Below are 25227 nucleotides of genomic sequence, written 5' to 3' on the forward strand. Positions count from 1 at the left end.
ATTCGGGAAGGCGTATTTTCAGAATAGGGGAGGGGGTATATTTCCATGAAGATAAGTGACGCTGTTTTCGTGTGAAAGCATAGGAAGAAAGGGTTCGAAACTTCAGTGAATTCGAACTTTCATCAACGAATTTTCCGGACAAGAAGGTTTCGTATGCTTCAAATATTTTCAATTAACTTATCTGTTACCAGGAATAAAGTTCTACAGAAACTTCAGCTAATTCAGTGATAAAGTGGGAGAACAGGAACAAACCCTTACTAACGGTGTCAGCCTTTCAAACTACATTACAAAAATCAAAAGTTAACGTAAGCCAAAAGTTGTTTCTTTGTCTGAATAATTGCTCTTTAGCATGAAAAGCATTTCTCGTTTTTTTATATATCTTAAAACGTTCCCACATGAATAATAGAGAGAAACAACCTTGGACAAAATAAACAATTAACTAACTCCTACATAACCTCGTTGCTTACAAAAAAAAAAAAAAAAGAAAAGAAAAGAAAAGGAAAGAAAAGAAAAGAAAAAGAAAAAAATCAGAGTTGGTGACAGATTTTAGCTTCAACTGCTATGCTACAGGAATGACAGTTTTACCAAGTTGAAGTCGCTTTTATTCTTCAATTATATCTTGATTTATTGTGTACCATGCATTAGCTTACATATGTATATTATTAAATATTTTATTTCAAGAACTATATTTAAAAATATCGTTTCTTGTTGCTAGAAGCGAGAAAAGGTTTTCAAATCTTTTTGTGTTACGTACAACTAGGGACAGAAATTACGAGATAGATCGTGAACAGACGATCAACTGTGATTAATATCGACTCTAGCATCTACTCACATGGATTGTAAGTGGAATTGTTTTGAGTAGCAATTAGGTAACAGAGCTGCAGTCAAACTGAATCCGAAAGTTGAATTCTTCCTCTCTTTGCGTCTTTATTCTGAAGGACAACCGATGGGACTCTCAAATTTTGTGGAACTAAAACCTCCATATACCGAATTGGTATGCAAGTTCAATGTTTCACAAGAAAAGCACTAATATGTAAACCATATTTTACAGCAATTTGGATTGAAATTTCCAAAATTCGTACAATGAATTAAATGTTCATATTGTATATAGCAAAATGATCCCATTTCATGTATTTAGATCCAGCAATATAAGAGAAACACAATAATAATCAAACCCTTTCGGGTTGAATGTCCAGAATTCTTCGAACTTAATGATAATTCGTATTGTGTACAGTATAGATAAAAACCCACATACAGTATATCAAGTTTTTAATTTCTATGTCGAGCGATACAAAACAAATAAATTTTTCTCTTCCTTTTTGCAGCTATTTTTGGGATATTGTGCCTGAATTTCAGCACTAAAGACATTCATATCAAAGTCGTGATGCTCATGCTGTTCTCATGAAATTTAAGTGTAAACTAAAATAAAAAAACAAGGAAAGGTGAAACAAATATCAAGCGAAGTAGCTCAGGTGATAGAGCGTTGGCTTCGCATTCGGGAGGTCGCGGGTTCGAATCCCGCTGCCGACCATCCTGACTGGGGTTTTCCAGAGTTTTCCTCAGTTCTACCAGGCAAATGCCGGGATGGTACCTACTAAACAAGCCCTGGCCGACACCTTCCCAAATCCTTTACATTGTTGTTGTTGTTGTTGTTAGATATCCAGTATAAAATGGCCTTTGAGGTATATCTGGTGGTTGTTAAATAAACAAATAAAAATATTTTAGTAAGAAAAGGTCTATTTTGTTAATCATTGAATAAAGAGCTAAGAAAATCACTTATTATATGGTTTCTGTATAGTGTCATACTCTATAAAGAGGAAATATGTGTGAGTTCGGAGAAGAATGCAGAGAAATAGCTGGTTCGAAGGGGAAACGAACGAATGAAGAAGTGTTTAGAAACAAAGAACATTTTTAGATACGTTTAAAAGAGGAAGTGTAACTTGTTAGGATATTGACTGAGAAGGGACGGTAGAAGAAGGAATAGGTTGATGGGTGGTTTTAAAACAGCAAATAGCTATAAAGTCGAAGCGATCAGCTGAGGACCGTTACGTATAGAAACTTCTCATTTTGTGGCAAATGAGCTACGAATAATAGTGGAATGCAAATGATGAGGGAATCCTGCACTGGAAAATATTTATCCGATTCAAGGCTGGTTGGTTGGTTTAATTGGAGGGGACGGATGTTAGAAACTTCAGTTTAAAATGGAACCGGAACAACCACATTGCGCTCAAATTTTTCAAGGCTCTCCTACAGGGAATTCAACCGGAGACTCAGTACACCAAAGGCGCGTGCGCTAGCCACTAGACCAGCGTGTAGAGCTCATTTAAGACTGAAAAAGGAACGAAGATTAAACTAGCATTACAAATCTCCGTATGAGATTGTGGCCGTTGGTGAAATCGAAATATCACAGTCGGTGCTGTGAGCCAACTGTAAATGCACTGCAGAAATTGGCGTCAGTGAAGTAAGTTGTTCTTCTGCATACTTCAGCAGCTACAACGCTTGTCTTTGGCACTGTTAGAAACCTTAAGGAAAGGTTGTGAAGTACATGGTAGGATAATGGGTATTAAAAAAGACGCAAGCCGTTGTGACTGCATTGTAGGGAACTGCGCCAAACGTCTAAAGAGAGAAAGTAGAAAGGTGACCAGTTTTAGCGAGGGATTTATTATTAAAGATTCGAACTGTGAACGGAAAGTAAAATCAAGAATAGAAGCACCGACAAGCTTTCAGGAACGAGAAAAGTGTGTTCCATGGGTCATTCAATAAAAAGCTATGAAAAAATTCATCAAGTGTTTCTACCGGAGAATTGTATTTCACGGGGCAGGGAGACGGGTATTAGAAAGCAAGGATAAGGATTGGAATTGTTCAAATGTGGCTATGGAAAAGAACGGAGAAAATTAGTTGGGTAGAACAAAATTCTAGAGAAACGGTGGAAATGGTTGAAAAGAGGAGAAAGAAACCGATTACGAGAAATTATCGTTAGTGTTGTAGTACCTGTAAAAAGTAAGACGGGGAGGCGACGAAAGAAAACTGCAACGTCAAAATTTAGAGATTAGCGAACGATTGAAGTGATTAGAAGCTTGTGACCTTCCGGTGATGTACTTTTAATTAGGGTTGCGGATGAGACGAGACGAGACGAGATAGAATTTTCGTGAAGAGAATCAAGTCGAAATGTATCTCTTCCGAAACAAGCTTATACATTTTCCGACTGAGACATCTTTCACAACACAATTTCCAAATACCCTCAGTTCTTGTTCCGTGCACATTCGTTCTTTTTAAGAAGTTTAGTTTTCCGACACTCCTTTATATAGCCTACCCTGTCGGTCTGTGTCGAGAGACAAACAATCTCAAGAAATACTGGATGAATTACCATCAATTTTGTCCAAGATATATATAGCGTATAGGCCTAAATTTAGGAATTGATTTCGTTGGTGGAGGTTATCAATCCACCGGAAGTGGTAGTAATCAAGCATTTCCGGTTTTAACGTTCATCGCTATAGTACAGCGAAAACGGTAATAGACAGCGAAAAGCTATTTTCTGCAATCAGTTAAAATATAGTCCATCTCAATTGGAATTTCTTTCCTGAAACCGGAAATGAAATTTACTACCATTTGTGACTTCAATCTTCTGGGAAACTTTAGGCTTTTCTAAATATATCAAGGTTAGTAAAGAGATAACCGTACGTTCCACCTTGTGTTACCCATTGTAACACGAAAAACCTTTTAACTACTGTATTCTGCAGAGAAAATCCTGAAAAAATCAAGGATTAAAGAACTCGACAGGAGAGAAAAAGTGCAAATCGGTGGACGCACTCCAGTTCCAATGAACTGTTTATATGACTATCGTAGAGTAACGTTCAACGGCAAAACGTTTAATAGTGTTCGCATAGAAATTGTGAAAATGTAGATTTGGTAAAATAAAATTATTTAAAATTTATGAATAAACTTAAACTTTATTTTAACTGTACATTTAACTATAACAGTAATTGAGGTGCTTAAATTCGAGAGAGAGAGAGAGAGAGAAATAACGTTTAAAACGCTTTGTAGAAATTTCTTACTTTAAGGGATATAAGTCAAGATAGAAGGAATTCCGTTAATAATGATTTTACCCTAATTGCCGTTTATAGTTTGTTTTTTCTTTCTTTTCTTTTCTTTCTTTCTTTCTCTCTTTCTTTTTTCCTTTTTTCTTTTTTTGGTAAATTGAACTCTGAACCTGAGAATACGTTTCCCGAACAAAAAAAAGAGATGTAACACAAGATTTTGTACTAAAAGGAAAAGAAAGAAGTTTCGTTTATGGTACTTTTATCTTGCATTTCAGATTGCATTTAGGCAACTAGTAAAACATGTCCACCAAAATGTATAACTTCCAGGAAATTAATAATGTGGTTAAGCAATCAAACCTACATTTGGGATATACTAGTTGTATAAAGTGTCCTTACCGGAAATAAATGTTTGAAAAACAATCAAGTGGTACTTAAACAAGAAAGTCATAAAAAAAAGTCAAAAAGGAAAAAAAACTACGTCCCTTAGGGCTGGCTTTTTTGCATCTCTCAACTAAAGCAAAGGTTAACTTGATGTCTTCCGTATAAAATTGGTGTTATGGCTCAAATTCTCAGATTTAATCCCTGTTTATATCCAATATTTAGCATCCCTTCTTTTTTGTTTTCCATACTGAATTCGTTTAAACTCGAAATCTTGTATAAAAAATGGAACACCTCAATTGGGCCCTTATCTGCTCCTCCTTTCTAGATCAAGTATCAAAAAGCGATGAAGCATATTTTTAGTTATTCTAAATGAAAAGTTCGATCACCAAATTTCATATCGGTAACCTTAAGGGATTCCCAGATATGAGCATCTTCTTACAATAAGTGATATACCCCAATTCCTCTCCTTCTTCCTTGCGGAATTTCCAAAAATCTCTCCTTAGTGGTACCTCACGTCACAGATTCTGTGCACTGTCCAAATTTCATTAAAAAAAAAGTAAGTAGTTTTGTCTGATGTTGATCAGTCAGTCAACACTTCAATTACATTTAGATTCAGTTCTTTTCTTTTAAAAACCTCTTATTTCATATGTTTGTTTTCTAAAGGTCTCTTGACACCCGTCACAGTTGGATATAAAATTAATTCCTATTCTTGTCGACTAAAACTTACAGTGTTGTTCGATCACTTGAAAAACGTAAATATTTTTCATTTTCATTTCATAACAGTTTCCTTTCGTTTTCTAGCGAACAGTGGAACGCGTGACCTGGTAAGCACGTTTCACCAGGCTTTGCTTCTATTTTTAGTTTCTGCATTCATGTTTATACGAAGAGAGCTTAAAGAGCATTCCAGGGCAGTGAAATGTGGTCCAAGTCAACAATGATTGTATTCGCCTAGCGGAAGCCAATAATAAAATTATCTTGAAACTTTCGCTCAAAGCCGACAACTTTTTTTCTTTCTTTTCACCTCCAGGAGGACTTGAATACAAATCCTTCAAGAAGGAGGAAAGGCCACTGGATTGATTGAAAGGAAATAAAATAATCTCAAAAATTGTTTCTTTTTGCACTTTGTAAGTTGTTAGTATCAAGGATAGCGACACCTCAATGCAAAGGTTTTTGCGATTTTGCAACTTGGTCATGGTGTCACGACATTGTAGTGCACTTGGCACTTTTATGATGAACTTTTCTTCCGCTGTAGAGTAGAACCTTCTTTAGGGATCGAAACTTAATCTGGTTACACTGTCAATCAGTCCAGGAGCGTTCTTTACGGGAGAAAGTGGCAGGGGGTAATTGCCCCCTCTATGTTTGATATATATATATATATATATATATATATATATTGATCAATAGTAGTAATTTACTAACAAAATGTATGAAACCTAACTAATTTCGATGGAGAATCTTGCCTCCCCCCCAAGCTTAACCTTAAATGACGCTATTAAATCAGTCCTGCCCCAATTCACCTCCACAGTTCTTAAATTACTTTGAAGATGAAAGAGCAATAATTACTATTATCTGTGTAATTAATGACTGTATCAGAAAATAGTAAGGCCAATATGTCTCCTATTGTCGAACAATAAGGCATCTTAGCAGATGCACACGCAGATTTTTTTCTTGGGAGGAGTCCAAAATTTATTGGGGTGGTCCACACGTGCACCCGAAAATATGTTCAAGGGGGACATCTCCCTGGTTACTATATTACGTTTGATTTTTTAAAATTTGTATTAAGAAAATCTTAAGAAATTTAAGTGGTTATTATAATTGTGCAGCCATATTCTGTGAGCCAGGGGAGCTGAGACCCCTGCCCCCCTTCGGGCGCCCATGGTGGTCCATATTACAAAACACTACGTATATGTATCTAAATGAGAAATTCCAATTATCAAATTTAGTGGAGAGGGTGTTATTGTACAACCGAAAAAAAAGTTCAACAATTGATAAGTACTTCTCAGAATAGAACTAGAAAGCATAGGAAGAGGACAAATGAAATGTAAGACTACATCAATTATTTCGCTGCTAAACAAGTATAGTTTTATTAAGAAAAATGTTCAAATATATGCTCACATGCCTAGTTTGGAAGTGATTGGGGGGTCCGGACCCAGTGGACATCCCACGTAAATGCGTCCCTACATCTTAGGCTTACAGAAAGAACTGAACAAAAAGCATTGATAAATAGAAAGTTACCGAGAGAAGTTTTAATATCAACTGGTTACGAGAGACATTAGCATTTTTAATATCAATCTACACATTCTCCTATCGCTGGGCCCTCCTCTAATTTCTTCCTTTTGATGTAAAAAATTGCCTTCTTTATTAACATAATTATTATCTTCTTCACCTCCTTCTTTTATCTGCTACTACCTTTCATCACATATATTATAACATAATTCCATTGATAGCAGATAAATATCCCTTGGTATCAGTATTTTGATTAGCAAACTATGTTCCTGATCCTTATTCAAGAAGTTCATTATAACCTCTGGTGCGAGGGGTCCCTACTTTGATCCCAGACCATGTAACTTTGTGTTGGACAATATAGTCCGCGGCAGGCGCTCACCAAGAAATTTTTGTTGGGAGGGATCCAAAACTACAACCCACTACGTCTATGTATTATTGAACGGATATTATTCTGCACCCGAAGAGACGATAAATAACTGTAAAATACTTCCACCTTTATTTTCAGAAAAAATGATAGAACTGTATTATTTTTATAAAAGGAAATGTACAGATGAAGTGCAAAATCAAATTTTTATGCTACATCAATAATTTCCCTCTTAAATAAGGTAGTTTTATTCAGAAAATGCATAAATGTATGTTAAGTTAGGACGTTTTGGTGGAGTCCCACGGCCCTGCCCGCTGATTTGATTGCTATCGACTGCGCGTTTGGTACACGTGGTCCAGGGTTTGATTCCCGGTGCGAGAACACTAAAACTAAACTTTCATAATCATCCGTCGTCTTTAGCCTAACGAGCATAATCGTGGGACGTTAAATTTTTAAAAACATCAATTCAATTTCATGTAGCATCAGTGCGTGTTCTCGGGATTAGCTCGTTTTCTCCTACATTCCCATTCCACAAATCGTTTCAACATCATTCATTTTTTAAATCATGTGCTCTCTTTAGCTCACGGACTATAACCGTTAAACGAAAGCCTCATATCTTAATTTCATTCCAAAATATCAGTTATGTTAGTAAATATTAATCCACAAATCATAAAGCAGAAATGAAGCAAAAACTATAGTCGGTCATCGTCTCCTATTGTTGCTACCCATTTTCTAGCTAAACCTACTGGAATTCGATACTTTTTCCAACTAACACAACGCTGGATCAACATCAGAACTCCAGTGTTCTCATCGGGATTCAAACCCAACATCACGTGGACGAAAGATAACTACACGGGGTAAAAGTAATAATAATAACAATGTTTTGTTTACTTACCTTAAAACGTAAATCTCCTACTGGCGGCCGGGCGTAAGGGATTCCTCGGAACCCATAGAAAAGCCTACCTTTCCGGGATTTCATAGTCGTCCCGGAAATCTTCCCTTGAATCACTTGAACGATTGGATCGACCTCATTGCTGAGGGTGTCTTGAGTGAGGACCAGCGACGTGAAGAGGACAACAAAAAGGAACAATGGTATTGCAGCCGAAGCCATTTCCTTGGATCGGAAGACAGGAGAATCGTAAGTGAAGTGCTTTGCCCTATTCTCGGCTAGTTTTAATGAAATCATAAACCCCGCCCACCGACTAAGTAAATACCAATAAACACACAGCAATAAACGGAGTGTGTGACCTTCGAGCACAGCGACGGTTTCCCCGCAGCATCCTTACAGCTCCAAGCTCCCAACTTGCGAAATGACCTTTTTCCCTTCTTTTGCGAACGCATGTGCGTGTGATGACATGCGTAATTTTACTTGTCCTATTGCTCCTCCTCTTTTCTTATCAACCGTACTCGACACGCGCCTTAGCTTCATTGATAGTCATAGACAATCACTAGCTATTCGCTAATCGTATAGGCCTACATGTAGAAGTAGATCGAAATGTCTATCAATAGTATATACGCATATATTATATTCAATGTTACGTAACAATAGGTTGTAATACATTATGTAACAATACTAGTTCTTTTCTTTTTAAAGAAACGACTTTCTTTTATGGGTTTAGTTCTTGCTTCACCTGTCAGAGGTTCCTTCCTCATTTGCTGACTTATGGAGATTCCATGTTCTAACAGTATATATGTATTTATATAGTGAAATAACTGAACGAAATATGGGGAAATGTGACGGAATAACCCAGATGATATATTGAAAACGTGATAGTGTGCAAATTGGCGTTACGCTGTAATGTTAAGTGAATATTTTTAGTATTTTAATCATGAACGAACTAAAATATACAACACTTTTTACAACTAAGTTCTGTGGGTTGTATAACTTCCAGGATAACATCCGTTATCGCAATCCTAACTATACAGGGTGTCCCAAAGGTAATGGTAAAAAATGAAACCACAGATTCCTGGCACCAAAACAATAAAAAATGTTTATATGACATATCGTCCGGAAATGAATAGGGGCGGAGCTACACAACTTCGTATGTGGGGGGAAAGTAACTTCACACATTCCAGCGGAATAATGATAGGAGCTAGGAAGGGGGTTCAGAAAGACAAAAAGAAAAATCATATCGGCTTGACATGTTAAACGTATGTTACATAAATGCGCCAGAGATTCTCCATACGTCATTTAGGAATTTACCGAATGTCTGTACGGCAGGTGTAATGAAACGGTGCAGAAAAGATGGAAACCATACAGAAGAAAGTCGTTATCCATGGCAGGATTGCACGCATGTCTAGAATGCGAGTGAAAGCAAAGATTACAACATAATTGCAAAATCGCAGGGGGTAATGGAAAGTGGTATTCCAGATAGAAACTTGCAGAGAGAGGGTAGAAATAAGAACATGTGTAATTAGTCGTGTCATGTTGGGCCTAATGCAATAACAGGAAGAATCCATAACAACGTACTGTATTTGTAATGTAGTATCTTACACAGAATAGCACTACAAACTACTAGGTCATACATGCTAACAATAAACGTACCTAGAGAAGATGTTTAAAGTACTGTCTTCTCACATCTATGCAAACATGTTAATCGTGAGTTTCGAATGCATTCCATCACTCCTGCTGTGTTACGTAACTGTTCACACGCATCTTCAATGTGGTTTTGTAAATTTGCAAGCTCCATTACATAAGTGTAAAGTTCCTGACCCTCCGCATTCGAAGCTATCTAGCTCCGCCCTTGCCCAATTCCGGACTATATGTAATATAAACTTTTTTCTTGTTTTGCTGCCAAGAATCTGGTTTCATTTTTCACCATTACTTTTGGGACACCCTATATAAAACTACATGAACTGACATAAAATAAGGGGATTCCTCCCGTTGACGTGGAAAGTTGAAATTTGGCATGATTGTACCTTTCCGGGGCTAACCCACAGGAAAATTGCCAAAATTGAATACTTTTAATTTTTAGGGTGTCTAAAGGAGGGAAGAAGAAATTCCCCATGTTATTTAAGTGAACTTTCTTTTAAATCTATATTCTCATGTTTTAGGCACTTGAAATTGGAATAAAATCTTGAAATCGATATGCTTGTACGGTTTTGTTAGCGTTACCTAAGTAAGTAACCGAAAATGAAAATTTCCAACTGTAGAAGCTTTTCTGGGGAACTGAATAATCTTTCCCATGTTATTTATATAAAACACTTTTTACACACCAAAATGTTTAGGCGCTTCCGTCAGGATTAGAATGATGAAATTTGGCATGATTGTAGCCGTTAGCGACTAACCCACTGGAAAATTGCCAAAAGTGGATATTTTTAGTTTGTAAAGGGTCTAAAGACAGGATAAAGAAATCCTCATGTTATTTAAATGGGCGTTATCTTGGGATACAAAATCTTAACTTTTAGATGGTTGAAATACGAAAAGAAACTTGAAATTTGGTAGAATTGTCGGTTTAAGAGGTGCGAGACCGTAGGTCGAGCAAATGCGGGGTCAGCAAATGCGAAGCCCCCAGCTAGCCAAATCTCTGTTAATAAACTGAAAGTGACTACGTTTGTGACCCTTAAATCTCTTGAACCACCCGACCGATCTCGATTACATTTTCAACATTGATAAGGTTCGGACGAAAGCACAACACTTGCGGTATCGACATTTGCTGTACTATTGATAATTTACTTCTTTTCCAAGCTAAGAGAGGATATTTTCGGGTGTTCAGTTAGAAGATAGGCACATAGCATCAAATGCTACACAAAGACCAAGTTTTATCGCAATGGCGTAGCCAGAAAGTTGTTCTAGGGGCAGGGCCGGATTTCCCAATAGGCCCGGTAGGCCCGGGCCTATGGGCGCAAGCTCCCAGGGGGCGCATGGCCGAGAGAGAAAAAAATAAAAAAATATCTAGAAATAAAAATAAATAGCCATAACTTAACATATTTTTTAGTTAAATTGAACAAAACCAAAGTTATTCACAAATCTTTTGTTAATACATTAAGGGTATTTTGTTAAGCCCAGAACCCAAGTAAATTTCTCAAAAAACTTGCAATGATAAAATTGCATCGTGGAGTGGTGTTTAAGCAATTAACATGTAGGCCTGAAATAATTTTTTAATAAAGGTTTTTAGGAAAGTAACTTTAACCAGACTAGGGAGCGGAAAAAATTATTGGGCCTAGGGGCGCCAATATGCTAAATCCGGCCCTGTCTAGGGGGGGAATATGACTTTTTTAAAGGACCTGGACTTTTTGCATACTAAAAGCAAACTTTAAAATCTTCTTTCAGAATATGAAACAGCTATTAACTCACTATACATACATACAAACCTTTTTCACAGCACCTGAGAACATATAAACGCGAGTATAATGATCAATTATACAGAGAAGTGAAAAAGCAGTTACCATGATACATGGTAAAACATCTGAAGGATGTAAAGAAATGCTTCTTTATGATTTGCCAAAAACCGGAAAATGTAACTAAATCCTTATCTTTGATTAAATGAAATCTTTAAGTTTTATGTCCCACAGTTATGCCGGCTAATCTAAAGGAGACAGTAATGATGAGAAATAAATGAAATGTTGGAATGAAGAAAGTGGGATAAAAGGGGAGAATCCCGAGAAAATCCACTCACGGTGTTTGTTCACACAAAGCTCACTAAGAACCCTATGCACCAGAGGTGAACGCTCTACCATTGAGTCAGCGCGGCTTCCCTTATCTCTGATTGGTCGAACGCCTGACCATGATATTCGAAAGGGAACTTCTAGAAATATTTTTAATTTTTGATTTCTTTTATAGTTTTCCTAACAGTTTTTCAATAACCATAAATATTTGCCAATGGTTACTCAGAATTGAAATATAATGATCCTCTTTTCCATTTGTAACATATTGAGATATTTTTAATTATGCATAAGTATTAGGGAATTATCCAAAGAGCAACTTGCCAGTGGAGTGATTTGTTACAAGTCAGTCATTTGGGTCACAGTTGTCCTTTGTTATGAGCATATTTAAGAACTTTCGGTCAAATCTAGGTCGGAATAAGAAACAAGTCAAAATTAACCTTCAATGAATTATTAATTATTTTCCTGATTTATAATAGGGTTTAATTAGTACATTAATAGATACCTTCTCTTCTGGAACAAACAAAAAAATTACTCCAACTTTTGAACGTGTGTCATTTTCTTCAAGAACTTCTTAATATCTTTTGAGGCTACATGTTCAGCTAATCCATTTTCTATTATTCAGTCCAATCTACTGACGTCGTCTACTTCAATGTTTAAAGTTATCCTTTCATATAGGCAGTCGTTGTACACAGCTTCACTTTTTTTTTTAAAAAAAAGATATTTCAACGAACAGTACACATTGGGGGTTGACTTACCTATTAATGTTTTGAGTCTGTGGTTCACCCTTTAACAGCATTATTCATTCTGTACTGTTGATTCGAGTAGTTTCACATGGAGACGTCAATGTCGGGATTGTTTAACTGCTGTTCTACAAAATAATTTAAAAACCACTGAAGTCTTTCGTGATATGGTGCTTCTTCTTTACTGGAAAGCCACCCAACATCGACATTACTTACAGGGAGAAGTGCTAGACACATTCTCAATAGAGCCTCACCTCTGGAACTGATTTGTGATCATTTGTGAGGCCTAATTCCTGAGCATTCCTCCAGAAGCACGTGTTAAAATCGAAATTACACCCACTAATGTGCTTTTTCGGGAACAGTGTTCTTAGACATGTTATTGCAGCTTGCTCGAAATCCAATTTGGTTTATGTCGGATTCCAAACATTAATATTAGCCTTCACCAAACTGAAAAACCTCTGATACGTCCTACTATTACTTTCTGGTAAGAGGCCGAAGATCAAAGGAACAATGTTTTGTTTTCTCCAAGTTACTTCCAATGTCTACTGCACGGGTGTTTCTGGCGAGAGCGACGAGGGGACGCGTTTCCCCAATATTTTGAAGTATGAAATAATCAATAGTTTTTCCTAAATTAATTTATTTACTAACGGCAGAATAACATATAAATAATAATTATTATATTTCTTTGGAATATAATATTCAGGCTGTGAAACGATTATAACAGAGTTCTTGATATAACAGGGAGCCGTGAAGGTAAGCAGAAAGGTAACAAAGAGAATCGAAGATAATAAACAGGTTGGGCTAGGTAGTACCATTTAAATCACTTCTTTGATGCCCCCTCCCCCCAATTTTACATGCCAGAGACATCAGTGGTCTGCTGTATTGTATATAATTGAGCAAACTGCCGACTACAACACTTAAATCTTCCGTCTATGAAAAACGTAGTGTGCTTTGTTGCACATTGTCTTCCCTTCGAAGTGCAAAATATTAACATTCTTCCGTCTTCTGTGGTGTCATCTGCAAGCAGCAAGTTTGTCTCATCATTTATTTTCAGAATATACGTACACACGTTCCACGGTGTGTATTGCAAATGTCCGCCCATTGTCTAAGGGAAAGTTAAAAAAAGTACCACAAATGTCCCAGGAAAGCAGGTTTTCTTATTGTACAGCAAATGTCCTGTGCCGCAAATGTCCTGATACCGGTTAGGTTATCATTTCACTTTTTATGTTACCGGTTAGGGATGTTTTTTATCATTTCACTTTGACGGTGTGGCTTAAGGTTGGTGGAGGGAAAGAGACATTTGAAAATGATCAAAATGATCGATCTACCGCTAATCCACCGCGGCCCCTGCACAAACAAAGTAAAGATTTAACGTTTGAAGATATGTAAGACATTACACAATGTACTCCAATGATAAATATGCTTTGAATGTTGTTATATCACACCTTTCATGCAGTGTCGGACTGGCCAAGTTGAGGATCCTTGGCGCGGGTCTTTAAAAGGTCCCCCATATAATATATATAGAACTGAGCACGTCACATGAAAAGTGACAAAAATCATATTTTCTGTGAATAAATAGTTCAAAACAGTTTTTCTGGCTCTCAGGGCCGTACTGATATGAGCAAGCGGAGCGGCGAAAAGACTTCTTTCGCAAAGACGAACTTAGAGTTCCGCAACCTTTTTAGTAGGAAGATTCAAGAAAGCATTTAATTTGCGATCGCGAAAATTCATGCAAGACCTACAGCTCCTACGCCTTGTGATCTCTGCGGGGCCCTCGGGCCTTGGGCCCTTTGCGATCCCCAAGTAGCCAATGTGGCGAGTCCGACACTGCTTTCATAGGCTTCTCGTGACACAGAAGAATTTTAATAACTTCTAAAATGAAATTAAGAAAAATCAGGGCGTGCATTTTCTACATAAATTTATAAAACGAAACGAGACGAGACGATAATCGATAAAGAATTGTTCGAGAATCGAGACGAGACGAGACGAGAATTGTACAGAATTTACGAAACGAGACTACAATACTTCATTTCAAGTCTCGTCTTCTCCTGTAGTCAACACAAAAATATTTATAAATTTTATTAAAGAATGTTACAAGGTGAGTAGACGAGCGACGAAAAGAGAGAAGAAAGAAGGGTGGTCGTGAAAAAAAATCGAATTCGAGATTTGAACGGATTTACACATTTCAAAGCCCTTAGATACTAAAAAAGTGATTTTCCGACGTCTGTTCATCCTGATGTACACTCGCATAGAGGCCATATCGTTCAACGTATCTCAACCGAATTTTAAAGTTTTTAAAATTTAAGGCTTTTGTGTGATCCTCCAGGATTTCTTTCCGAATATTCTTCCTACCCCTAAAAATAAGGATAGTTTTCTTAACGGTAAAAATAAAAAAAATGCTATTTTCTGAAAAATGGGTCTAACGACTTCGTCTATATTTCATAGATCTATTTTTCAATAACAAGTGCATATTGTGATATTAGTCATTTATCCGGGAAAAATCTAGAAGAGGTAGTTTGGAGTGAGTTTTCTTTCCGACGATTTTTTTTTCAAAAACGGTTTGGGCAATGTTGTTAATGCTTCATAAATAAACAATTAATAATATGGCATAATGACACTTTTTATTCTAAAAATATGTACGAGGGATAGATTATTCTTTTAGCTGAATTTTTCGATTTTCTCAAGAAAAAGAAAAGAAGATTTTTAAAAAATCAGATTAAATGATGCGTTTAAAAAGTTCACTAGGAATATAAAATCTTACTTAATACTGTACTTAGAAATTTTAATAAGTAGATGGATGCATATTGTTTCTTTTCTGATGACTGGCATTGTTTTCCTACAAGCAGCGATCCTCAGAGTATGGGGATTTGTTCATTTTCTTAAATGAGAAAAGTTGTTTACATTGAAAGTACTACCGAAGATGCAAATCATGTAGCTTTTCGAGTAAAAAGAAAAACAAATTTTTTTTTCTTCCTCGGGAGAAATCATTGAGGAGAAATACATATATGTACGAGATGTATTAGAAAAGTAATTAGACATTTTTTGTTGACGATAAATTTTAATATTTTTAGGTATGAAGCTTTTCCCCTTGGACAGCTACAATGGAAGTAATGGAGGTATTCTTTTCATTCTTCGTAGCATTGCTGGAAGGCTTCAGCTGGAATATCTTTCAACTCGTCAATTACACTCTTGCGAAGTAACAAAATGGCGATCTATCAATGGGTTTTGAGCAGGAACAGAAATGTCACAGGGACTGAGATCCGGCGAACACAGGGACTAAAGGACCGCAAGAATGCATTTTCTGCCAAAAATTCATTCACGGAGACTGCGGCGTGATATGGTGCGTTGTCATGGTTCAGCATCCAAGTATGTGCAATATCTGGTCGCACAAATGCCACAACGTTTTGCAAAGTCTTTCGATGATATCCCCCTAAAAAGTTTCATTGATAGTTTCTCCTTGTGGCACAAATTCTAATTCTCTTTGCGGCGTACCACTTCCGACTTTGGTGTTTCGTCTAGAAATCGTTCTGCAGTATAAAATCCATGTTTCATCACCTGTGATAACGTGACTGAAAAATTGTGGCTCCCTGTCAAGGAGATCCAGAAGATCAAGACACATCCCTCCGATTGGCCTTTTACTCAGTTGTGAGGTTCTCTGGAACCATCTTGGGGCTACTTTTCTAATGTACAAATCCTGGGTGAAAATTTTATGGATGGCAAACACATTCAAATATATCTGACTACAAATCATTCTCACCGTCAATCGACGATCACGTGCATGGATTTTCTTAGGATTCTGTCGTTTTCTCCCAAATCCTTACTCCACAAACTTCTTCACAATTATCCTTCATTAACTACCCCTTAGCCTAGATTTTCTTTTCATTTTTACGCATCGTCAGCCAAAAGTACAGCGGATCGATTTCAAGTGACAGATATAAATGATAGGAATCTTTCTTTTACGTTGCTGCTGCTGCACGTAGTGTGATTTGGGGCATGGTAGCTCAGTGATAGAGTGCTTACCTCTGGTGTGTGGGGTCCCTAGTTTGATCCTCGGCCAAGTAGCCTTGCCATGAGAGGAGACGAGACGACACCTCATGTTGTCTCGTCCCGTTTCGTGCAAAACATGTCTCGTCTTGAAAAGATGTGCTCATCTCGTCTCGTGGTAACACTAGAGCGACTTAGGTCTACGTTAAAACTTTTAACCAATCTTGGTTTGGTTAACAGAGCACAACAGATAACACTACAACGTTCCAACGGCTGCTTAGTTTCGACTGAACCAGTATTGAATTACTAAGACAGGAATACTTATCAACACAGTCTGTACAGTCGAAAGGTAAGCCTTACCCACTTATTCTGAAATCCTTTTTTCAGAACCTTTGGCGCCACTTCAACAAATAAGGGCGCCTATGGGACTTTCCAATTTGAAAAATTGCTTAGGTTCGAATAACATCATAAAACAATTAAAAAAAAAAACTAAATTTTATTGTCAAACCAGCATCTTTTCAAAACTCAGTACCGAAAAAGACTGACATGTTTATGTCTTTGTTCGGAACGAGAAAGACCTCGAAACAATGGTTAGTTACTGATAAAATTGCCATTAAGAGAACCTGTACTTTTATAACAGAATTTTTATACATAGATATTTCCACCAGCCAAGGATTCCAAGCAATGAAATCTTCTGAAAGTGATCTCAATAATTGCTTTAACATTGTATTTGAATTTGGAACATTAACAGAAATAGGGATGCGCACGAGTCGAGTCGAGACAGAATTTTCCTGAGAAAATTCGAGTCGAGACACAGCTCTTCCAATAGAAAAATATACGTTTTTCGAGTCGAGACATCACTTTTACAACACATTTTCGAGACGAGACAGCCTCAAATCTTGTCTCGTGCGCATCCCTAAACAGAAAATAATTAAATTTGAATCAATTGAAAAATGGAAATGAAAACTGTTTGTAAGAATCATTTAAAAAAAGTATTCCCTGGCCTTTGTAGAATAATCCTCAATTGAAATAATAAACGCTGATCTACATTTCGAAGGCAAATAATTTGCTCCGAGTTAAATATATTTTTTAAACAAATTCAAAAACTGTTTACATTTTCGAGACACGAGACGCGATAAGACATTTCACGTCTCGTCTTGTGTCTCGCCTCAAAGGGTTCTGTCTCGTCTCATGGCAACACTACGGCTAAGTAAGTTTGTGGTGGACAACATCATGCCCATAGGTTATTTCAGGGTCCTCCCATTGCCTCCCACTTTCTCATTCCACCAATTATTCCATTATGATTCACTTGCCTTAATAACCCATCTCCCTTAGCCTAAAGGACGTAATTGTGAGACGCTAAACTGAAAAATTTCGTTTCTTTTTACTTATTGCGATGATGTTCCAAGTTCTGCTCAATTGCTACCTCTGTTATTTTGTCGGATAATATTGCAAGAAAGAAAGAATTGAAAATTTCAAACGCTATTTCGTCAAACGCTATCTCTGCTATAGGTCTGCTTAGGTCATTTCGAATTCTTTTGGATATTCTAACAAAAGTACCTGCGTTTGGCACAGCAAGTTTCTAATCATACGCAATCCAATTCAGTAGTTTAATGTAGTTGCTTTTGTTCACTGGCTCTGAACCCTTTACATGTTTTTTGAATGCTACTTCCTGCTTTGTTGAAGAAAAGCTGTAAAACAAATAAGATTCTTGCCATTACAATGTTACTTCTCCACCTGAATGTTGATCCCTGCCTGATATCGAATGCCTCTGAGCAAGTAATTGGATGGAAATGCCTTTCGAGCTATTCATGAGGTCCACTACCTAACTAACTTACTTCATGGTCTATAGAACCCGGAGGTTGAATGCCGCGTTCACAAAAGCTCTCCTCTGACTTCTATCCTTAGCCAACAGGACCCATTTTTTACTTTGGATTGCTATTTGTGCGAGATCCATCTTAATATTGTCATTCCATCTGCACCTAGGTCTTCCTAATGGTCGTTTTCCGATTGGACTTCTAGTTAAGACTTTGAAAGCGTCCCTACTTTCTTCCATTCAGGGTACATTATCTCCCCACCTAAGCCTTCTAGACTTGACGACCCTAACAATGTTGGGTAAACCGTATAAATTATGTAGTTCCTCGTTATGAAGTTTCCGCCATTCCCCATTCCTGTTCCTCTTGGGTCCGAATATTCGTCTTAGGATCTTGTTCTCAGATACTTTCAGTCTACGTTCTTCCCTCAGAGTAAGCGGCCATGTTTCGAAACCATACAGAACAACAGGCCTAATTATCGTTTTATATATTTTAAGCTTAAAATTCCTCGACAGAATACTCAACGACAAAAGGTTTTGACCTGAATATTAACACGAATTCCCTGGTTTTAGTCGACATTTAATTCCTTCGTGAAAATGGTTTTGATTTGTTAATATTGATCCTAGATATTTGAAAGTTTCCATTTTATCGAAAGTATTATTTGTTATTTTAAAGCATCCATAATTTGCATTATTACAATCTCGACGAACTTCCACGTATTTAGTTTTCTGTGCATTTACTTGTAAATCCATGTTCCTAAAAGCGTTTGGTAAGACCTCTACATATCTAAATTAAAATTATTTTATAACTAAATTTTGGGATATTTCAAACTCTTTTCTCTGTAATAAAATTAACATGGTGTATATTGCAATCTAATATTTAATGAACGTTTGGTTAGGCATTTCTCAGAATTATAATAATTATTTTGGAAATCCTCAGTGTAAGATATTTCCTTAGTTTTAAATGCAGTACTTTGAGTTTAAAATAAGACTGCCAATTAAAATAACATTACTTTACCTCAAACACTAAGTGTACCACAAATTGCCTGGTTCAATTTGGTCATTGTCTGCGATTTCATTCAAGACGAAATTTCTGATTCTGAACTTCGAACAATTAGCATCTAGTTCCACTGTCATCTTATTTGCACAGATATAACTAGGAATATGGAAATCTATGACTTTTTGATTTTTTTTTTTAATGGTACAATATTACTCGCAACGCTGTAATAAAGGGTGAAGAAATTACTTTATTACTTAAAACGAATTGAACTTGCGGAAAACTAGATTTCCACTATGTCCAATACACTAAAGAAAGATTATAGGACATTTTCATATTCATATTTGTCAATAGAATATATAATTGACTTACTTTCGCCTATGTTCAAGCAACGTGGCCAAAATCTTGTTGAATTTTAGTAGAAACATTGGTTTGATACATTCAACAAACAAGTCAGCTTAGAAACTCATTCACCAGTAACCACAGAGCTAACAGGAACCTCGCATCAAGGATTAAGCATTGCAAAAACAGTAATGTTTAAATTAAGTTTCTATATTTTATACAATTATTCTTCTTTGTAAAATCAATCCTTTATACAGACATGCTTTGGTAGGTTTTCCTCCCCAAGTTCTAGAATTCACCTCAAATTTATAAAAAGAAAGAAAAAAAAAGAAATATTTTCCTTTTTAGTTTAATGTCACTTATCTATGATCATTAGGCTAAAGGATACGGATCATTATTGAAAGTGTGCTTATGAAATCAAGTTTTTGTGCTCCCCCACTGGGAATCGAACACGGTACCGCGTGCATCAAAATCACACGCTAGCCACTAGACCAGCGAGGAAAGCCGGAAGGTCCTTAAAATTTTGATATGTAGATGTAGCATGCATAGATGATGAATATAGTCCCCCTGCACGAAATTGAAAAGACAAGATAACGCGCTGATAAAATAACTATTACTGAACGAATCGCTTTTATTAAATTAGTGAAATAGAGTCCGTGACAATAGTTAACATTCCATCCGCAATCGATGTGTTTGTTTCGTAAGATTGAGAAAATTTCCTGTCTACCAAAAGCAATTGGAGTAGTTTTCGAAATAATATGTTTTTAAACACTTAGAATGAAAGCGCTATAACCAGCTTATTCATTATAGAACTGCTTTTGCTGGTTTAGCTAATTATATAGTAATTACAATGTTGAACAGACGTTGGAAGATTAAATATCCTTCAACTGTTTCTGGAGGCGGTTGCTATTATTACATTGCCATTTCCAGTAAAAAGCAACACAACCGGTTTAGTCATAGGTAGGTTTTAAGGGTTAAAAGCCATATCATATCTAAGAACGGGTATTTAATAAAAAAGGATTTAGGATCACGTGTTGAAAGTTCTACAACTAGAGTTACGTAAGCCCAGGGTGTAGCCACGGAGGGTGGAGGGGGATGGGTGTCCGCCTCTCAAACGATTCTTACCTGTCCAACTGAGGTTCATTTGTTATACGTTTATTAAAGGTTTACTATTTACAGCAAATAAAGATGAAGTTTATAACAGACTATCAAAGAAAAATACTTTACAAAATTAATAGATCATATTAAAATAATTAACACAACTGATATTAATAATCCACTTTGTATTCTCGTTCCAGATACTAGAAAGTTCCAGTGTACGGTTCAGAGACTGGACATTAAGGAAGTTAGAGAAGAAATATTTAGAGAGCTTCGAAATGTGGTATTGGAGAAAGATGGAGAAGATAAAATGGATAGAAAGAGTAACAAACGAGTATATTTTAAAACGGATAGGAGAGAAAAGGACACTTCTAGCAACCATCCTTCGTAGAAAGGCCAATTAGATTGGACACACCTTGCGAAGAAATTGCCATCTTCATACTGCCATAGAAGGAAAGATGGAAGGAAAGCGAGGAATAGGAAGAAGAAATGATTTGAAAGATAGGAGAAAATATTGGGAGTTAAAAGAGGAAGCTGAAGATCGACAAAAGTGGAAGAAACATTTCCAGGCAAAAACCTAAAATTGAAAAAAAATCTTCATTAGTCCCAGGACCTACCGAAAGGCAGAATGCTTAATGATGATTCTCGTTCTACTAACACAATAATTTAGAAATTCTCAACCTGGGAGTGTCAAGAGGGAGCAGAGGGGCGGAGCTACTGACAGAAATAAACTACATTCGTAATCTAATAAGCTAACTATATAAAAATAAAACTGATCTTGTTTGTGGTCAAATCACGCTAAAATGACTGAACCAAGTGAAATGAATTTTTGGATATAGTAACCAATTACTTTGAACTCGCTTTGTATCATATTGCTTTGATTATAATGCGTATCCAAAGGGGAAAGAGGTCATAATTTTATATGAAAAAATAAGAATTTCACGAGCCCTCCAACTTATGTAAACTCCTCATTTAAAACAAACGTCCCAACATTTTTTAAAAACCTCGTCCTAAAGGGGGTAGTGGCTATTTATCTTTTTGCTACATTGAAAGCGGCAATGCATCACGGGTAAAGGCTGAACAATTTGAATTGAATATTCTAACATAGGTTAGGTAGTACCTACCTCGAGCTACCAAGTGGGGGAATCAAAATTTCAGTCAAAAATCAATATCACACCAGCATTCAAGTTAGGAAGATGAAATCTGCTGATTTAAAATAAGCAGACACGCGCCCCATTGTTTCTAAAATTCTGGTTTTAACGAGGAGAAGGGGTCGATTTCTATAATTATTGTCATCACATTGAAATTGACATTGTTTATTGTTTACAATTGTATTACACAATCCGTTTGCAACGAATTTCGAAACATACATACTCTGCCCAATGGGAAAGGTGACTAATGGAAAATGAATGATAAAACGTGGACTGGTAGGTTACAATACTGTTTATTCAAAATGGACACCTCGTGAGTCAATTCCTGCATTGAAACGGTTGTAAAACTTGGTGAAGCAGTCTTGGTACTCCTCTTTCAGAATAGTCTCCAAAATCGCAGTCGAAGACTTTTGCATGGCTTCTGGAATAGTATTGAAACTTTTCTTTCAACACTAATTTCAGTTTCGGAAATAGCCAGAAGTCAGATGTCCAAAAACTGGCGTACCATCCTCCTCTTAAGAACGGGTGTATTGACGTACAACAGAGACTATGAGCCCTGTTGCGATATTCAGTCTGAACACCACGTAATACACAGAGTTTTCTAAGTGTGACCATCCAGAGTAAATTCCTTGCGGATTTGCCGAAGAAAACAGTGAGCAGAGTTTAGAGATTCAGCTCTTCTTCATGTGCACTTTCTTCGGTTTTGGAGAGCCTTGAACCTTCCATTTCGAGCTTTCACGGTTTGTGAGTGGTCTCTACTGAAAGTACCATGTCTCTTCACTTGTTACAATGCTTGACACTAATCCTGAATCCACATCAGCTGCTTGTTTCATGTCTTCAGTATTCCGCACTACAGTGTTTTCATTCGTCACTGAGCGTGTGTCACGGACCTTTCATTTGCCCGAATTTTCCATTAGAATGAGATGAATTCCAGTGAGATCTTCGATGAGCCTTCGCAGATGCGCAAAAATCCTTGCGTACAATCTCCACCACTGTTTGGATGTTTTCGTCAGTTGGCAGTGTGCTTGTGTAAACAATGTGAATCATTTGAAACATTCGGATGCACTTTTACCTAGTTTGAAACAGACTTTAATGTTGGCACGTTGTCCCACTGCTCTCTTTTAAGACGACGGAGACGGTGAGCAGGTGCTGTGAGTCACAAGATCCGTACGCATCAACAATCGTTGCTAGCGCGTTGCAACTTTGACGAATGATCGTCGAAATGTGTCGCTATGTAATACATATAGTTCTCCAGAGATGGCGCTGGTGGTTCTGTGAGGCAAAAAAAAAAAAAAAATATTCTTCCCTCTGGAAAGACTGTGTAGTTAGTATGTAGTACCTACTCGTAATATTATATCATGTCAACTCGATTAAGAAAGTAAAACAGGGAAGAATTACCATATGGAATACTAAATTATTATATGGAAAAGAAATATCCAGAAATTCTCATTGGAGGCCCTAATTTTGTACTGGTTAGCTTAGGTTACCTTAGCTGAGGTGAGGTTTGGTGAGATGAGATGAGGTTAGGTCAGGTTAGGTCAGGTGAGGTGAAGTTAGATTATATTAGGTGAGGTTAGGCTAGGTTAGGTGAGGTGAGATTAGTTTAGGCAATGCTGGTTAGGTTAGGTTAGGTACCGAAAGAGCAAAAATATGTTAAATATTAATATCATGTATGAATTTGCGAAATCTTTTTAAAGTGTGGATCCTAAAGAGGTAGGAGAGCCAAAATTTATTTCGAAATTTATACCAATTCTTATTGATTTTTATCATTACACTTTGAATGAGGAAAATGAAAATATTCTCTATAAATCTGTTCTCCCCGTGAGAAGAACGGACATTTGAGATAGTCTAATATATAGGTCTAAAAATAAAAATGGTATTATATTCTCTGATCCTGGAAAAACGACTGTACTAGCTGAATTGAGTTTTTGAATATAAATATATTATCTACAGAATCTCGAACTCGGCTACTTTGGTTATAATGGATATGTATGGGGGAGGGGGAGCAACGAGTTATAATTGATACAAAAAACTGAGTATTTGACGAGTTCGTGAAGCAAGAAAGATGAAACTGTATATAATCTCCTCATTTAAAATTAACAGACATGCATCCCATCATTTCGGAAAATTCGTCTTTTGACGCGGATAATTTGTATTCCCCATATTGTAAAGACGTTGTTTGCTGCTGTCAATGTTCGCATCACATGAAAATTAATCAATATCTTGAAATGAATTTACATAGTTAGTGCCAAGGACGTACGCAGGGTGGGTCCTGGGACTCCGAATATCCCCCTGATATCCCGACTTTTCTATAGATTTAGTCTAATTTTAAGGGTCATTTTCCATTTTTTTTTAAAAAAAATAATTTATCTTCATATTGATTTTGAAGTCCCCGAAAGCTTTAGACGTTTCGTAATAAATATTTAGCAAGTCTCTGAAATAGGATTTTGTAATCTGTCATTGACCTAAGAGTGAATCCTAAGAGTGGGTGCGGGTATCAGCGAAAACAGAATGTCTCACACGCCTCACGAGGTAGTACGATGAGTCTCGGCAAATAAATTCCTAATTAAAAATAAGCGAACCCATGTTTCAGCGTTTCCAGTTTTAAAGGGAAAGTGGAACTTTCTATAACTGTTGTAATCACATAGAGATAATGTTGTCTGTTATTTCTGATCGTATCACTGGAAAACAGCTGACCCGTTTGAAATGAATTTCGGAACATACTAAGTTACTGAGTTTTTATTGTGCCACATTGATTAAAGGGTGTGTCGTAAGGAATTTTAAATTTATGCCAAAATAAAGTACTTATGGACTTCTATCAATACATTTTGAAAAATGAAATCAAATCTTTAGTTTTACGTCCCACGATTATGCCGGTTAGGCTAAAGGAGACGGTGATGATGAGAAATGAATGAAATGGTGGAATGAAGTGGGAGAACCCCGAAAAACCCCCGAACACGGTGTTTGTCCACCACAAAGTCCACACAGCGCGAGCTGGGATCGAAGCAGGGACCCCAAGCACCAGAGGTGAGCGCTCTACCACTGAGCCACCGCGCCCTTCATTACATTTTGATGAAAATCCTTATTCTCAGGGGAAAGGGGCTTCAAATAAGTCTATTTCTATAAATTCTCCCCGTGTCAACAACGGACATTTCAGTTAGTTACAAATGATACGAAAGTTGCAAAAGTTTTGCAGACAATAAATATAAATTGGTGAGTTATTATTATTATTATTATTATTATTATTATTATTATTATTATTATTATTATTATTATTATTCATAATGAAGATTTGATATTGAATGCTGCAGTTGAAGTCGCAAAAGGGGGTTAGACCAACGAATGATAAGTACGCGAGGCGTGAAGTGTGGATTTTCACGATGGAACCACCAGGTAAACACTGTTAGAAAACACTGGCGTATAGATACGAATTAGGGATGGCCAAAATATACCAGAATCCGGATTCCGCAAAATGTATTTTCC

At 36.7% G+C, this 25227-nt stretch overlaps 1 protein-coding gene across 1 annotated transcript in view; it reads right to left on the reverse strand.

Annotated features, from left to right (window-relative positions):
• Nucleotides 1–8304, reverse strand: part of LOC145669046 (juvenile hormone esterase-like) — a 51483-nt gene extending 43179 nt beyond the window's left edge. Inside the window, exon 1 of the mRNA XM_081737408.1 lies at nucleotides 7907–8304. Within this exon, the coding sequence (XP_081593534.1) occupies nucleotides 7907–8197 (291 nt within the window). The 5' untranslated portion in view covers nucleotides 8198–8304. The remainder of the gene's footprint in view (nucleotides 1–7906) is intronic.
• Between the last annotated feature and the right edge of the window lie 16923 nt (nucleotides 8305–25227).

This window comes from Thermobia domestica, chromosome 13 (genome assembly GCF_964235325.1).
Source record: "Thermobia domestica chromosome 13, izTheDome1.hap1.1, whole genome shotgun sequence".
NCBI classification, from domain to species: domain Eukaryota; kingdom Metazoa; phylum Arthropoda; class Insecta; order Zygentoma; family Lepismatidae; genus Thermobia; species Thermobia domestica.